Genomic DNA, 17184 nt, shown 5'->3' with positions numbered 1-17184 from the left:
CTAAGTCACCAATTAAGTATTGACTCATACAAATATTTTTTGTTTTATGAAGTAAGGCAGAGCAGACTTATCTGCAGAGAAAACATTTTAGGCCACCCAAAAGCAGTAAAAATGGTTCAGGAGCACACACAGAATTTCTGTAAATTCTTTATTGCATGGATTAAGAAAAAAAGTATTCCCTTCTCTACATCAATTCCCCAGGTCCAAAGAGTTACAGGGTCTGCCTTACACACTGATGTCAGAAGCAGTTCAGTTTTCCACAAGCCAAGCTTGTTTTACAGAATAGCAAACCAACCAACAGTCAGAAAAACACTCATTAAAGCTGGTTTTACAAGGAGGGTTCCCTTTAGCTACACAAGTCTGCCACTGATGTAATTAATTCACCCCAATTTACAGCACAGATCAAATCCATTCTCACTGGACATTTTCCAGTGAAATCTGCTTTTAAATCTGTTTTTTCTCTATATATTCTAACCTAGCTGTGAGCCCCCTGCAGGCTCACTGGGGACCCTTGGCCGTTCCTTGGCTGTGCAGGACGTTGCTCACAAGCTGATGAAGCAGAGGCAGCAGAGGACAATCGTGTGTGTCGGGGCTGGGGCTCCTCACAGGCTCCAGAGCATGGCCACAGCCTTGCAGATGCCCACGTCCTGGTAGTTGAAGTAGCAGAGGCCAGCAAAGGTCAGGGCAGACAGGACGTACAGCCCCGTGTTGGCCACTTTAATGGGGACGTCTCCATGCACATAATCAGTAATTACCTGGCCCAGACCCCTAAACAAGAGAGAAAAGCTCAGATCAGCAAAGTTCACTCACTGAGATCCATCCGCTTCGTGTCCCCGTTGTGCCAACTCGCTCTTTCCCCCTGCTGCCATCAGCCTTTCCTGAAGAATGCTCAGTCCCCACTCAGAAAGAGGACGGATCTATTTCAAAAACAAAACATTTCACAGGTTCTATTGGAAACACACAGATTGGCTCAGAGTTTTTTGAGGAAACCAAGTGCTGACCACAGGTCTCCAGACAACAGAATCCTTGGAATCTGCCTTCTTATCCAACTTCCAAGGACTGAAAGTGAGGGAAACCAAGGAAATATGTGGGACCAGCCACAGTCACAAAAACACAGAAGACTCCTGGGTATGCATTTAGATCAGAAGAGTGACAACCAAAGAAACTAGCATATTTTTCAGTTTTTTGTACATCTGGAAGTGAACTCCTGTCCAGATTTGAACTATCCAGCAACACAAGACACAGGATGCTTGTTTTGGGAAAAAGCTCCCAGTGAGAGCAAGGAAAGTACAAGAATCCTGGCACAAATTCCTAAGGGCAAAACTGAGGTTTAAGAAAACCTGGTACCCTCAAAGTACCATGAAAATCTTCTTTATCCTTGTGGCAAGGAACTCCCAAACCAGGATCACCTCAGGAAGGTGGATGCTGCCAGTCCACTCCTAATTAGAACAACACTGAGCAAACATCCATCCAGGAATAAATGAAATAATCATCCAAGTTTCCTTAGTGGATTATTTGCTGTGAGCTCTTTATCGTGCAGAACCTCATCACCACTGAGATGCACAAAGCCAGTGCACAGAGCTTTAGAGGCAGAACATTTTTATATTAATTTTATACAGATCTGTCCTCTTTCTATTCCCTCCACTCACACAACACTGGTTCTTCCACAGGTTAAAAACATCCAGGATTCAACAATTCCAGGGGCAAGGAAGTGCTCCTAAGGTTAAGAGACCAGAACATTTTTTATGGGTTCCTTTTCTGACCGAGAGAACAGCGTGAGAAAGGAAGAGCAAAGTACGACCACTCCTGCCAAAGACCACGACTGTCACATGGAGACCGAGGACTTTCTCCAGGTGTTTTACACTAGAGCAGGACGAGGTTTGGAGCCACCAGAGCTTGGCTGTGAGTTGAGCCCTGCTGTGCTTACCAGTGGCCGTGCAGGGTGAGGGCTGCAGCCAGGGAATAGTCCACGGCCGGTCCGGGGTACAGGTAGGCTGCAGGGAGCAGCCCCAGCAGCAGCACACTGACCGCTCGCTCCCCTGTCCAGTGCAAAGATGCAGCCTTGGAACTGCCTGCAAGGAGAAACATCCTCAGGGAAAAGCCCCTCTGGCAAGGGCTGAAGGGATGGCTTTGAAATCTGGAGTGTCTGCAAACCAAAACCCAGCATGAGCAATACCTGGAAACACAGCGGGAGCATCAGCCCAGGCTGAAACCATCAAGAATTTACTCTAAAATTATCAATGCAACACCCCTAAATTGCTCAACTAACACACAGCTATCATCCATCCATCTAAACCAAAATGCTAATGTTTTCCTTTGTTTTGGCATGAAGAAATTTAGAAAGCGACAAGATAAGGAAAGAAGGAAAGCAAAGGATCTCAAGTTTGGACTCAGGCAAAGTGCAAACTGGAGTGCTATTAACTGGTAGCAGTGCTGCTGAAGGTGAGGGAACACACACTCCTCACAGCCTGAGGCACCAGAACAGCACGATTATTTATCACAAATAACATCTGCACAGTTACTGCCCTAACAACGCTCAGCATTTCACAACTTTGCCCTTAAATCAATGGGCATTTAGGATTCTTTTTTCCTTTTCTATAACCCTGTATCACCCAACAAGACACCAAGAAAATCACTGTACCATGTGTAAATCTTTTCTGTTCTTTGTTACAGCTGCCTCTTAAAATCTCCTAAGCGGTCCAAAAAAAATTACAGACTCAGCCTGGTTTGGTGTGGGAGAGACCTTAAAGCTCATCTCGTTTTTAAATCCCTGTATGGCCATCGGGTACCATCTCCACCACCTCTGTCCTTTATTCCTGCACCGCTCTTGGTCCCTTGGAGGATCCGAGCCAAAATCTGGTCCTTTACAACCCACTCCTGACAGAATCACAGAGTATTCAGAAGTTGGAATAGACCTTAAGGATCATCTAATCCCAGCCCCTGCCTTTGGGCAGGATGCCTTGCGCTACACCCGGCTGCTCGGAGCTCCATCCAGCAATTCCAGGGATGCGAAAAGGGATCCAGATCCCGGGAAAACGAGACCCCGGCACACAAAAACAGACGGACAAACACAGACAGGGCAGTACCGTGTCCCTGGCGGGCCGGGCCGTGGCTGTCGCGGGCCGGAGCGCAGCGAGCGGCGGCGGCACCGAGCGCGGCGGGGCGGCGGAGCAGGGCCGAGCCGAGGAGAGCTGCGGGAACAACGGGGGCGCAGTGTCAGCGGGGGGACCCGCACCCTCCGGGGGCTCGGAGCCACCGGGATCCCGCACCCTCCGGGGGCTCGGAGCCACCGGGATCCCGCACCCTCCGCGGTCCCGCGCTCTCGGGGGTCGCGGTCCTCGCCCGCCCCGCGGCCCCGGCCTCACTCACCCAGGGCGGTCCCCCGGGGCCGTGCCCGCAGCAGCGCCAGCGCCATGTCCGCTCCAAGGGCACCGCGCCCGGACACGGAAACGCCGCCCGAGCTTCCGCTTCCGCCTCCGCCTCCGCCGGGGGGCACCGGGAGGGAGCGGCCGGGCCGGGAGCGGCGGCCGCAAAGCTCGGCACGGCGGCTGGAAACTGCCCGAGGCAGCGGTAGATGGGATTTGGGGGAGGAATCAGGCCCTGGCACAGCTGCCAGAGAAGCTGCGGCTGCCCCATCGCTGGGAGTGCCCAAGGGCAGGTTGGAGCGACCTGGTGGAAGGTCTGGAATATCTCTAAATTCCCTTCCAGCCCAATCCATTCTGTACTCCTGTAATTCTGTCTCAAACCCCTCAACACCCGCAGCAGACCCACCTATGTGTTCACTGCTGAAACGCTTTGTACACAGCATGAACGCTTCCGTGAACATCCCGCTTTTCTTTCCATTTGAAGCAATCAGGGTTTGGAGTGAGGATTTAGGGCTGCTGAGAGCGTTTTGTGCTTGTCCAGGACACAACAATCACCCCACACATTTCCCCAGTGCCCGGATTTCATCAAGTGTGGTCAAGCAGAAACAAACAGCACAGGGAGAACACAGGCAGCACCCAGACTCCCAGGCCTGTGCTCTGGCCCCGGGCTTTGCTCCAGAACAATGACAAAAGCATCAAACACATCTGGATTTATTTATTTTATTAAAAGGCTTGGCTGTTCACTGCAGGGAGAACGGCCTGGTACCAGTTTCTCCAGTAACACACTGGGCAGAGCAGAGACAGGACACAACACCCACCGAGGCCTCTCTGTCAGCACGGATGGTTTCAGCATCCCCATGGAGAAGGAAGGAAGGTAGACACGGTGGCCAGCCCACAGCAGGCTCTGGACAGGAGTCTAAACCAAGCAAAATGAGCTGGTGGCTTTTTTCACCCTTAGAGAAGTCACTGCACCTTCAGCTGGAATGGGAATATTCCCCCAGCTCCCCTCCCTGGCCAGCTGACCCTGTGCATGCCCCCACAGCTCTGCTTTTGGTGGAGGATGGGAAGACAAAACTGCCGTGGGGGTTAGTTACAGTGACATTTCCTCTGTCAGCTGCTTGATTTATCAGCCTGTCCTCTCTCCTAATGGCCATTGTTTTGGTGAGCCAAAAGAGCAATCTGTTCAAACATAATTTAAGAAAAAAAACTCAACGTGATCACAACCAAAGAATCTGAAGCTGGCAGGATGGGCCCAGCTGTGGGCCAGGCAGGTGCTGGCCTGGTGAGCCCGAGGGCAGCCGGGCTCCCTGTGGGCTGGCAGGGTGTGTGTAAACCACAGTGTTGGAGCAGTGGGGCAGTGCTGAGTGACAAACACCTGCCTCTGTCCTCCCCTCCTGCTCTGAGCTGCACCCAAACCTCTCAGTCCTCATCAGAGCTGTCCTCAGATTTCTCATCCCCCGCCACCTTCCAGTTCTTCCTCTTGCTCCTTTTCTCCGGCACTTCACTCGGCCTCTCCGGCACGGAGTTGTGCCGCTTCTTTCTCTTCCTTGGGGGCCGTTTCTCCTTTTTCCCCCCGGATTCAGTGTCCTCAGAGCTGCTGGTGCTGGAGCTGCTTGCATGGGAAAAGTCACTCTCCTGCCCAGAAGAAGAGGTAGGTTCCTTGGCAGGCACTTTCCTGGGCTTTTTCTTGCGCTTGTGTTTTCCCTTGCGGGTGCCTGGAGTCTCCTCTCCTGAGCCCTCGCTCTCCCCCCGCGAGGAATCTGTGGAAGTTCTCCCCTGCTCCTTTTTCTTTTTCTTCCTCTTTTTGTGCGAGCGCTTTTTTTGTTTCTTTTTGTGGGATTTCTTGGTTTTTTTCCTCTTGTGGGACTCACGGGCTGTTTGCTTCCCCAGGTGGGATCTCTTCTTCCCATTGACGGCATTTTGCTCATCTCCTTCCTGCTGATCACTGGAAAAAGAACAGGAGGAGGTGAACTGAAAGCCACCGAGTGATGAAACTCATTTACATCCAATCTGTAAGCCTGCTTACAGGGTGTAGGTTAAAAATAATTAATTCTGTCTTAAAATCTTGTTTTTACACTCCCCAGGATACTGCAAGAATTTATTTACCTCCCAGACTCACAGATTTTGGTAACTCCAGCTAAACCTGCATATCTTAATTACTACAAAAGATTCTCCTAAGACCCACACCACATTAATGGATTTGAGTTTTTTAACAGTAAGGCATTGCATTCAAGGCTGATCTCTATTCAGAATTTAAAACTCAGTTTGTGAAATTCCCTGCAGAGCTTGTCAGAAGGCAGATTCTGGATCCATCAGTAGGGGTGTCTGCCTTACCTGTCTGTGTCAAATTCTTCAGGGTACAACTCTTTATATCCACTGTGCCCCCACCTGTGAGAAAGCAGAACCATCCATTAAAAACAGACAAACTTTTGAGGACAAAATCGCAATTCTGAAAAGGCCGAGCCACAGAACAAATCTGAGGTTAGGCAGGGAGGAAGGAAATAGGACTGATGTGGTTGGTGCTATTTAAATACACCTTATGTTCTCAAACCACAACGCAGATTTCTTTAAAACAACCCTGGACTTGTGTTTCTTGAGATTTCTTTTAAAGCTCATTGGGCAGAGTAACAAATATTTGCTTATTCTGTGACATGGCAGAAGTTTGTACATGTTATTCATTCTCAAAATGAGCTCAAGTTGTATTTCATCACAGCAAACACCGAACAGAAATGTGTCACTTTTTGGTACAGGGCTTCAAAAAGATGTTTTAATTACGACCGCAGAACATGGAATTCCCTCACAGACCTGTCTGGCATGTTGGCTTCACATTCATACAGCTTTTTATTCCAGGATCTGGCCCTGAGGAGATCATCTTCCACCAGGTCGAGGAGCTGTGGGTTCCTGGATTTCCAGTCTGCCCTGTGCCCCTCCTCGTCGAATCCATCGCTGCGCATACGACTGCTGCAGAGAGTGAGAGAACAGCTCCTTCAGGTGGGGAAACACCTCCCACCCACCCCAGAGCTCCACCTCAGGGACCTGGGACCTTCTCACACCTCCATGGACACATAAATGGTCAGGCTCAAAGCAGAGACTTGTCCTCTTTCCAGGGAGAAGATAAATATTTCTGTGGTGTATCTCACCTGGAGGTGTCTGACAGCATTCTGCTCTGCCTTTTCCAGTAAGTCTCTTCTGTCTGCTTCTCCCACTCCCTTATTTTCCACATTTCTGTCTCTTCCTGAAGCTGAAATGACAGAAATGGCAACGACTTTAACATCAGGGAAAATTCACAGTCGTGCAGCACATGAGCTCCAACCTCAACACTCCTGGTCAGAAAACTCACAGGCATCTTTCCTACAATCCCCAAACAGAGGATTTTTTACAATATCTGTATCCAGAAGAGAACTTCCTGATGGTGGTCAGCCCTGCTGAATTATGATTCACGAAACTAAACAATGGAGTTGCTTAATCTTGCATTAAAATCCTGCTTGTGCACACAAAGTTCAAATTGTTTCACGCAATTAAGAGCACATACACAGTGCAACAAATAAAATAAATCCTATTAAAGATTTGCTCCTTTTTAAGTGAACAGAGACGTATTCCCTCACCGGGGTGAAACTAAAACTCGGGGGAAACCGGAAGGAGATTAAACGGAAAGTGGCCCTGAGCGTGCGGATACGGCCGATTTACCAAACTCCTTTTATTTCTGCCGAACGCTCCCGCTGTGCCCTGCGGGATCAGCAGCGGGGCACGGAGCTCCCGCATCACCGGCTGCCGGCACCGGGATGTCCCCGCACCCTCACCATGTCCCCGCAGCCCGGGATGTCCCCGCACCCTCACCATGTCCCCGCAGCCCGGGATGTCCCCGCACCCTCACCATGTCCCCGCAGCCCGGGATGTCCCCGCACCCTCACCATGTCCCCGCAGCCCGGGATGTCCCCGCACCCTCACCATGTCCCCGCAGCCCGGGATGTCCCCGCACCCTCACCATGTCCCCGCAGCCCGGGATGTCCCCGCACCCTCACCATGTCCCCGCAGCCGGGGCCGCCCCGCTCGGCCCCGCAGGCCCCGCCGGCCGCGGGCGGCCCGGGCCTCACCTTGTTGTGCGCTCCGGTGTGGCGGATGACGTTGCGCAGCAGCACCTTCCCCACGGGCACGCGGGACATGCTGCGGGCGCTGCGGCGGGCCCGTGCCGGGCGCGGTGCCGGTGCCGCTGTTGGTGCCGCTGTTGGTGGCGGGGGGGCCGGGCCGGGGCGGGGGGGGGGACGCGGGAACGCGCGGGGCCGCGAGCGCGCCGCTCCCGGCGCCGTCTCCAAGGCAACGGCGCCGCCATGGCCGGGAGGCCAAAACGGACCCGAACCTCCCCAAACAGCCCCGAACAGCCCCAAACAGCCCCGAACCGCTTCAAACGGACCCGAACCGCCCTCAAACGGACCCGAACCGCCCTCAAACGGACCCGAACCGCCCTCAAACAGCCCCGAACCGCTCCGGTACCGCCGGCTCCCCCCCTGGATCCAGCCCCGCGCTGCCCCCGTGGCCCGCACCGCCCGGTGCCAGAGCTGAGGGACACCGCGATGGGCCGGGGACAGCAGGCGGCAGCTCTAAAGAAATCCTCTTTTGGGGAAAAAATACCCCAAACTGGCCGCAAAAATTCCCAGAAACGTTGTGGCTGGGTAATGCTGGAAACGCTATGATTCGTTAATAGTTTCAAATACTTAAAATTTTATTAGTTAAGTAATAAAACTTAAAGTAATTAACCGTTAAGTAATGGTTTAAATTAATTTTTAAATAATAGTTTTAACCAATTTTAAATCTTATTTCTAATTTATTGTCTTAATTACTTTTTAATTAATTGTTTTTCTTAATCATGGATATTCTTAGCCAGCGTTTAGCAAAGCTGTTTTAAGATACCCCTGCAGAAGCACAGCTTGGGAAAATGACCGAAACTTCTTGAAGATTTGGCAGATTACACAACAAAAGAGTGAAAATCTTTGGTGGTGGTGGGGCTTAGGGTGTTTTTAATTCACTTTTTACTCATGAGGGGTGAATATCTCAAATACCTTTAGAGATGCAAGGAAAAAAGGAAGGTTGGAGGAATAGTAGCAGCACCAAACGTACAAAAATAATGAGTAAAGACTGTAAATATTCAAAGAATACTTGAATATTTAGTTCCAGTAGTTATCTGCTGTAGTAAAGAACTACTCAAGGGACAGCAGTAACAGTGGTGATATGTTTTTGTTAAATAAATGGACAGGATTCCCATGGTTAGAACAGCTCTCCGAGTATTTAATGCTGGAGGATCTCGTCACACACAGCCCCACAGGTGGACAGTGCAGAGAGGAAGCTGCAGACAGCAAAAAGCAAATGTCTGGGAAGATTTGTGATTACATTTCAGGTTAATAGGGTGAGTTTCACTGTGAAAGCCACACACAACTGAAGAGAAAAAGCACTGCGACGTGGTTTAGTAGTTGTCAATTCCAAACATTTAATGGAACATGGGTTCACTAGAGCCAGTCTGGAATCAGGGTACTTCAGGTCATTCAAGAAAATCCAAAACCTTAATGCACTTTTTTTTGTTTAAGCAAGGCATCACAGCAACCAGACACTAAATAGTTCCCACAAAAATATTTAATTTCCACAGTATTTTCTTTCAATATCTTTAGTGAAGTATTTTAATTTTACAGGAGACAGTACTTAATGCAATATACAGAATAACAGGATCAGCCTGAACATATTCTTCCTTTTTTCCCAACTCTGCCCCCCTATTTAATTCTCCTGGTCACTCTGTCATTGCTGCACGGTTGTCCTTTTTTTACATGAACATTTCCATGTGGAAACTGGAATTTCAGAATGTTCAGCACCGCAGCCTTTGCAGGATACAATGCCTGGGATAACTGGACACGAGTCCAACAGACTAGAGAAGCACCTTACATACAATATGTACATGGAGAGCACATTCTGCAGCTTTACTGAGGCTGGACAACACAGACAATCCAGGGAAGGTCTGCAATTCCAGTGGCTTAAGTCAGAGCTTCCTATGTTAGAATGCCTGAAATGAAAAATCCCAAACATCCCAGTCCTCACATGATTAACGTCCCCTGGTGGGATTATCAGCGTGTGGGATTTGTCTGTACTCGCTCCCAACACACACTGAACGTTCTGCAAAGCAGTTATTTATGTCCATGGCGTTAACTCAGCCACAGGAACAGCAGCTACAGTTTCCAAAGGAAAAGCAGATGTCAGTGAGAGTCCATGAGCAGACAGCACATTCCCTGTGGTACCCGAGAGCTGCCACCCCACAGACAGCGCTGCTCTTTCACCTAAAGAGCTCCAAAGGGATCACGTGGCTCAGAAGGTCCCAGCCAGTGCCAAATTCCAAAAAGGCTTTGGACCAGCAGTGCTTGGCCTTTGAGACACTATCCCCAGGCACTTCAGTCCCTCAGTGCTGGGCCATCTCCCCCACCCCAGGAACAGGACAATGTGCCAGTTCCCCTCCTCCTTGTACCTTTCTGTGGCCATCCCATCTGCACCCCTGTGAAGAGATGTTTGAAATTCCAATCTCTGACAACACTGAGGTCATGAATCTGTTGGTATGCACCCCCTGGGCACCCGAGTTTAGAAGCAGCTGGCACAATGCCAGGATAATTTAGAGGTTTGGTTTTTATTTTTTAATCTGGGATGCTTAACTCTGTTTTGGAAGAGTTTGCAAGTTAACTAACTGTATAAAAATACAGTGTAGCTGTAATATTGCTCTGAAAAGCACTTTTGCAAACTTTTTTTTTTTTTTTTCTGTACAGACTGGTAAAATTACCAGATAATATAATACATATTTTAAATAAAAAAAAAAAAAAGAAAAGAACTCTCTCAAAGTCTGAACACTAAAGTCTAAATAGCTTGTTTAAAACACAACAGTGTGACCCAGGAAAATTCTGCTTTTCATGGTTAAATTATAGCAGCATGGTTACTGGCTTTTCAAGGAAATTCTTGAACTCAGCAAGCCACTGTGCTCCAACTGCTCCATCCACAACACGGTGGTCACAGCTCAGGGTGACAGACATCATGCTGGCCACATCAAAGCTGCGAGAAAAACAACAAAACAAAGGTTAACACGCTCCTCTGCGAGGCAGTGCCACTCACACAGCAGAAAAGCTACTCCTGGAGAGCCAGGAACAGCAGCTGGTGCTTGGTGACAGGCATTTTCCCCCGATTGTCATTCCTTCTCTGAGGAAAACTAAGGAAGGAGCTTCCCACAGGCACTAAAAACACCTCAGAGTGTTCCCCTTAGGGCAGGGAGCTCAGCTTTCCTTGCAGCACAAGGACAGCCCCACACAAAGGAAAAGAACCATTTTAGTTCCAGGCAAGGGGATATTATATACAGCATCCACCCTTTAGGTTTTCCTGAAATGCAAATTTAAGCAAGTACTGAAAGCACTGTGTCAACAAGACATTTAGGGTTTTTTAAATCATTATCTAATGATAACCTAATCATTGTTTAATGATTTAAAAAAAAAACAAACAAACAACCTAGGGATGATTTCAGGGTTTGAGTTCAGGATCAGATGAAAACTCACCCTTTCTCATTATCAGCTGGCACTAGTCTTTCTTTTGAGGACCCCACTGCCAGGATGCAGGCTTGAGGTGGATTGATTATGGCAGAGAAATTCTTAATCCCATACATTCCTAAATTGGAAATTGTGAAAGTACCACCCTAGAAGAAAACAAACACATTCATGGTGAAACTCACAAAAACTGTTTTATGTGGGAATATGAGGAGAGGGGGGACCTCATCCCAGTCTGCAGCTTCCTGATGAGGGGAGGCTCTTTGGTGAGCAGGGACAGGATCCAGGGAGGGCTGGAGCTGTGCCAGGGGAATTTGGGATGGAGATCAGGGAAAGGTTCTTCCCCCAGAGGGTGCTGGGCACAGCCCCGAGGCTGCCAGAGCTCCAGGGGAGATTTGGGGGTGTCTGTGCAGGGCCAGGCTGGATTCCATGATCCCTGTGGGTCCCTTCCCGCTCAGGGTATTCTGTGATTACTCAACAAGGCTGAAACATCACAAAACAGCCTTTGCTCCTTTTAAACAAGTCAAGAGCAGCGGAGTTGAACAACACCATGAGTGTCTCACCTGGAATTCGTGAGGCTGGAGCTTCCCTTCCCGGGCTTTGGCTGCCAGGGAAGCCACGTCCTTGCTGATGGCAGCCAGGCCCTTGATGTGAGCGTTGAAGACGATGGGGGTGATGAGCCCTGCCGGGGTGCTGACAGCCACACTCACATCCACCACATGATTCCTGCAACACACACAGCAGCTGAAATCCCTCCAGCAAGAGAGCAAACAAAAAAAAATTCAAAACAGTCCAGACAACCCAAAAGTAATTAATTTGCAGCAATTATTTCACCTTGCCCACCAGCCTTAGACCAAAGATTTTATCACTTTAACAAAACCTCTCACCTTGACATCACATTTTCCCCCTCCCTCTCAGCAGAAGCTGTTTTGCCATGAACAAAGGAAGTTCCTGGCTCTGACCATGCCATAAACTTACTGCCTAATAACTGTGTCCAACCATGAAGAATTTGCCTCAGGCACCTTCAAGCACGCCAAAGCAGAAGCTTTAATGATGAAATCATTGACAGAAAGTTTAATGTTATCTGAGACCTCCTGCAAATAAAGAGATTCCAGGTGTCAGTTTGTCCCCTGCACATCACCCCAGTTAATGAGGGCAGCCACTGCAGTTCACAGGAAACATCACAAAACAATCACACCACTTGCAGACATTAAAATTCAAAGATAATTTAGAAGGTGAAAGCATCTCCTTCATAATTTAAGAATTTTGTTTTTTTAATGTTTAGTTTTCCTCAAACTTGGCTTAGAATTATTATTCTGCCTGAACTTTTTACCTTTCTTTCTGGTAAGAAGCTTTTCCTTTTATTGTCCACCTGAAATAAGGAATCACCACCAAGCTGAGCTCAGAACAGCCCCTTAGGAAAGTCAGGCATCAGCAGACATGAGGAAAATCTCATTCTGTCACAGACAGTCCAGAACTGACCCACAAAAGGCACTGAAAAGAGTGGTTTTTCCCAGGCTAAGATGCCAGACCTCACCTGATTGAGTTCTTTCCTTAGCACCAAGACTTTTCCCATGTCTACATCGATGGACAGGTAGTAGTGAGGTATCGTTTGTTTGGACTGCATCAGCCTCTGAGCAATGACCTGGGCGTGTGCAGAGCAAGGAATACAAATCAGCCTGGAAAATTCACAGCTAGAAACGACGATTTTGGGAAAGACTGAAATCTTACCCTGCGAATGTTGCTGATGGGGATGTCTGTGAAGGTCCCCTCGGGTGCTGCTGCAGGAACTGCCCCCGGAGCTGCAGCCTGCAGGGAACACCAGCATCACTCCCAGAAACACCCAAAGAGCAACTGCAGCTCAGTGCTGAGGCCAAGCTGCCTCTTGGTGAGAGCAGCAGATATTTCCAGCTCTCCAGTACCCCCAGGACAGGTTAAATTTCCCAACCTTACAGTCACCACCACCCCACAATCCAGCAATGCCAGTTCCATGCAGGAACACAGAGACTTTCCATTCCTGTAACATCCATTCCCACAGATTTCCAGCCTACTCACTGGAGCAGCCTTTGATGGCACAAATGACTCCACATCTTTTTTGGTGATTCTGCCGTCTGGTCCAGTACCTGAAAAGGGCAAAGGAAAATGGGAGAGGATTTTGATTATTTCCAACACGGCTTTGCTTGTAAAGGTACCAGTTTTATTCAACAGAGAGAAATCACTGAACACAACTCCTGGTTCACAGCTGCACAGTCAGGAAGAACAGGAAAACATGGATCTACAGGACAGAAAAGTGATAGTGAGAGCAAAGAAGTGGAAAGGAAAAGTACCTTTCACTTGGGTAAGGTCAATTCCTTTCTCTGCTGCCAATTTCTTTGCCAGGGGACTGACCATGACCCTTCCTCCTTTGTGGGGTGGCCCCGCTGTGGGGGCTGCTGGAGCAGGAGCAGCAGCAGGCTGGGGAGGAGGAGGAGCAGCTGCAGGAGTTGCCATCACCTTAACAAAGAATCAAAGCCATCAGTGGAACTCACAGCAAGAGAACCGGCCCATCTAATTATCAGTCAAGAGATAATCACTCATCTGCACAAAGGCTCCCAGAAATTAAAGCAGAAACTCACTGGGAAGGTCAGCTGAGCTATACACCAAATCAAATAAAGAACTTATGCTCCCCATTTTCAAGGATGAGGAATCAGAACTGGCACAAGCAACAAGCTGGGAAAAAGATCAGAATGAATGAAACCTGCTGTAGGTCTTGGAGGGCAAATCAGTGAACCCTTCTGAACACACGGACCAGCCTTGCACTCACAAATCAGAACACTCCTGTCAACAACAGCTCAGATCAGGCTTGCCAGTGCTGCCCATGACTTCTCCTTACCGGAGGAGGAGGAGGAGGAGGAGGAGGAGGAGCTGGTGCCTTCATGTCAGTGACTGCAGCAGCCTGGTAGTCGGCAAAGGCTGGAATATCAGACTCCTTCTCCACAATGATGCACAGAGGGGATCCTAAGGGCACATCTCTTGTTCCTTCAGGCACCAAGATCTTTGCCAGGTAGCCTTCCTCCTGCACTTCAAAGCCTGCAGGGCAGAGAAACAACACTGAGGAGCTGAAGAGCTGCTCTAAGTGCTGGCAGCTGAAGCCTTGCCCTGCAGGAGAATCCTTTCCAGCAGGGAACCTCTCCATGCACTTGCTAAGAAGGATTGATGAGGAAATCAAAGTGTTTTTAGGAACTCCAGTGTTTGGCTCACCAGTGGAATGAGATATTAACAAAACTTATCCCACTGCAGGAGCCGGCAGAGGCTGCTCAGGACCCTCCCAAGGGCACCTCACCCACCCTTGGCTGTGGACTCACCTATTGTGGCTTTATCTGTCTCAATTTCGGCCAGTAAGTCTCCCTCATTCAGCTTCTCCCCAACCTTCTTCTCCCACCTCTGCACTGTGCCCATTGTCATGGTGGGTGACAGAGCAGGGAGAGTGACCTGGGAAGGCACAGAACACAACACAATCACATCCTGGTCATCCAGAAGGCTCAGGAACACAGTCTGAACTCCTGAGAAATGATGCCAACCTAAAGAAGCAGCTTTAATGCACTCCTAGGTCTGGCTCCATGACAGCCAAGCAGAGCTGGCCCACTGTGCTGCTTTGGCTTCCTTTAGCAAGGCCTGAGCAGGAAAGCAAGCAAGAGCAGAGGGCAAGAAATGGATAAATCGAAATAATCATCACTGCCATCACCCTGCAAGGCTATGGAAGGCTGGAACAAGTCACTTTGTCACTCTGACAAGCACATGTGGAGCAAAACTGGGCAGAGGGAGCAAGCAGAGGGGAAAAAGCAACATTAGCAGCCAAAACACAAATTTAGAGTCCTTCATTAATTCTTTTATTACTGACTTTCAGTAATATCTCAGACAAATCAGTTCCCACATGTTTTATCTGTGGGATGGTGTTCAATATTCCAGATTTTCCTTTTCAAAGGGATGTCAAAGCAACCCTCTGCACAAAGTGCTCAAATCCATCCGTGGATACACTTCAAAACCTAAGCAATGCAAAAAGGTCACATCCACAAACACAATTCATTATTAGTCACTCACAGACACATTTGGTGTGCTCACCAGAGCACCACAGACTGCAGTTCTGCTCTGAGATATCAGCAGAGCTTATTCACACTAAGCACAAGGTCTTTTTATACCAGAACTGTCCAAATAATGCAGATATAGCACATTTTTCAAGACAACCCTGGAGGGACAAGTCTCTCCTCCACCAGCAGCTGGGATGCTGAAACAAATTTATTAAAAAAAGCTTTCTGCAATGTTCCCCAACACCTGCTCTAATCACACAACAACTGAAGTGTCACAGTTAATAAATTCCCTTTCCAGGCAGTTTTTATGACAAAATGCCCCACAGGAACAATGCCAGGGGCAGAAAAAGAGTGCAAGAAGCCTTAAAGCAGGAGCAGTGCTCTCTTACCTGCATGTGAGGAGGGTAAGAGCTGCCAGGGGCCTGTGGAGAAGGCTGAGGCGGTGGGGAGGGGGCTGCAGCTGGAGGGGGAGGCACTGAGGCTGTGGGGGCAGCAGCTGCTGCAGAATCCAGGGTGTAATTTTTGAAGGCATCAATATGTTCAGGCCTAGAAGAACACACAGAGCCCCAAACCCCATCTCAGTCTTTCACTCAAGGCACCCCAGAAGGCCCAAGAGGGGAAAGTCACATCAAGGGTTAGGAAAATACCTACTTTTCTACAGTGATACATATTATGGCCCCAATAGGAACATCCCTTGTTCCTTCTGGCACCAGGATCTTGGCCAGGTAACATTCCTCCAGGCTCTCAAAGCCAACTGTAGCTTTGTCTGTCTCCACCTTTGAGAGAGAACAGGAAATGGTGAGCCCAGAGCCTCCCAGTCCCTTGTAGGGTCACAGCTCTGGAAAAATCACCCTGAGGCAGCAGCTCTAGGGAAGACTGCCCTCAAACCAGCTCTGAGAGGCTGAGAGCCACTCCTTCCCACCAGCATCTCTTGGGATCTGTGATCCAAAATCTGTCTTCAGCCAAGGACAGTCCCCAGGCCACACATGCAGCTCATGAGAGACCAGCCCAGCCCCATCCCCAGGATACCTCTGCTATGAGATCCCCTTCATTGATCTTGTCCCCCTCCTTCTTCTCCCAGCGTGCGATGGTGCCCATCTGCATCGTGGGGGACAGTGCTGGCAGTGCCACCTGTGAGGGACAGCGCAGTGTCACAACCCAGACAGATCCAGCAGCAGGAATCACACACAGGACAGCGACAAATCCTCAGCTGAGCTGAGGGTGACGTGCTGTGGGGCACAGATCAGCTGCAAATCCCCAGGACTGCCCCACGCTGCTGGTGATGAACCCTGGGCAAACCCACACTGGGTGCTGAGGGCAGAGGTTGTGGTTGCCCCATCCCTGGGTATTCAAGGTCAGGCTGGATGGGGCTTGGAGCAACCTGGGACAGTGGAAGGTGTCCCTAGACATGGCTTTAAGGCCCACTCCAATCCTTTAACGCTCTGTGATTCTACCAAGATAAGGTTATTGAGAGCCTGGGTCTGTCGAGGGACCAACAGTGGTGCTGGGATAAAGGACAGAGGTGATGGAGATAGCACCCGACAGCTGTCCAGGGGCTGTCTGGACTGAGGCTAAGCGGTGCCAAAGGCACAAAACCCAACGATTTTTTCCCAGTTTGGGCGGCCAGGCGTTGGAACAGGTTTACCCATGGATGTGGTGGGGTGCCCATCCCCAGAGACGTCCAAGAGCCGTGTGGATGATGTGGCTCGGGGGCTCCAGCGCCAGTGCTTTTCCTAAAGCTCTTTTCCAGCCTTGATGATCCCATAACTCTATCCGCGGGGCAAACGGAGCCGCACGGGGAGGGGACGGAAAACGCAGAGGGGGAAAGCGAAGGGGCAGGGAGGGGACACGGGCAGGGAAGGGGACACGGGGGACAGCCCGGGCAGGGCTGGGGGGGTGTCTCTCACCTTCTGGTGCGCCGGGAGGCTGCAGCAGCGGCGCGGGACGAGCCGGGGCCAGGCGGGCGGCGGCAGCAGCGGGCGAGGCGCGGGGCCGCCCCAGGCCGGGCCGCGCCGGGCCGGGCCAGCCCCGGCCCCGACCCCGGTCCCGAGCGCTCGGCGGGGCCGCACCAGGCCGGGCGCCCCGGCCGCGCCCCGGGACACGCGTCGCGCCAACACCCGCCACATGCTGGGGCTGGGCTGCAGCCGGGCTGGGCCGGGCGGACCGGGGCCGGCGGCGCTCGGTGACCTCCGTGCG

At 50.2% G+C, this 17184-nt stretch overlaps 3 protein-coding genes across 3 annotated transcripts; all 3 read right to left on the bottom strand.

Annotated features, from left to right (window-relative positions):
* Positions 1–131: 131 nt before the first annotated feature.
* SDHD (succinate dehydrogenase complex subunit D) lies at positions 132–3435 on the bottom strand. Its single transcript, XM_005531064.2, has 4 exons — positions 3370–3435; positions 3087–3191; positions 1928–2072; positions 132–768 (listed from the first exon to the last, which is right to left on the bottom strand). Exons 1-4 carry the CDS (start codon positions 3413–3415, stop codon positions 603–605), a joined length of 462 nt encoding a protein of 153 aa, XP_005531121.1. The 5' UTR covers positions 3416–3435; the 3' UTR covers positions 132–602.
* Positions 3436–4071: 636 nt separating this feature from the next.
* Positions 4072–7620, bottom strand: NKAPD1 (NKAP domain containing 1). Its single transcript, XM_005531063.3, has 5 exons — positions 7460–7620; positions 6506–6606; positions 6171–6326; positions 5700–5753; positions 4072–5310 (listed from the first exon to the last, which is right to left on the bottom strand). The coding sequence occupies exons 1-5, from the start codon at positions 7526–7528 to the stop codon at positions 4785–4787; spliced, it is 906 nt and encodes a 301-aa protein (XP_005531120.1). The 5' UTR covers positions 7529–7620; the 3' UTR covers positions 4072–4784.
* Positions 7621–8064: 444 nt separating this feature from the next.
* Positions 8065–17114, bottom strand: DLAT (dihydrolipoamide S-acetyltransferase). The gene is made up of 14 exons (XM_005531116.3): positions 16896–17114; positions 16018–16119; positions 15640–15764; positions 15378–15534; positions 14266–14392; positions 13794–13990; positions 13249–13414; positions 12977–13044; positions 12653–12730; positions 12459–12566; positions 11900–12015; positions 11485–11647; positions 10934–11070; positions 8065–10439 (listed from the first exon to the last, which is right to left on the bottom strand). Exons 1-14 carry the CDS (start codon positions 17112–17114, stop codon positions 10310–10312), a joined length of 1893 nt encoding a protein of 630 aa, XP_005531173.1. The 3' UTR covers positions 8065–10309.
* Positions 17115–17184: the final 70 nt, after the last annotated feature.

This window comes from Pseudopodoces humilis, chromosome 25, assembly GCF_049639895.1.
Source record: "Pseudopodoces humilis isolate 2021_Gansu_Grassland_sample_001 chromosome 25, ASM4963989v1, whole genome shotgun sequence".
Classification (NCBI taxonomy): Eukaryota; Metazoa; Chordata; class Aves; order Passeriformes; family Paridae; genus Pseudopodoces; species Pseudopodoces humilis.
This window is presented reverse-complemented; position numbering and strand designations above follow the sequence as displayed.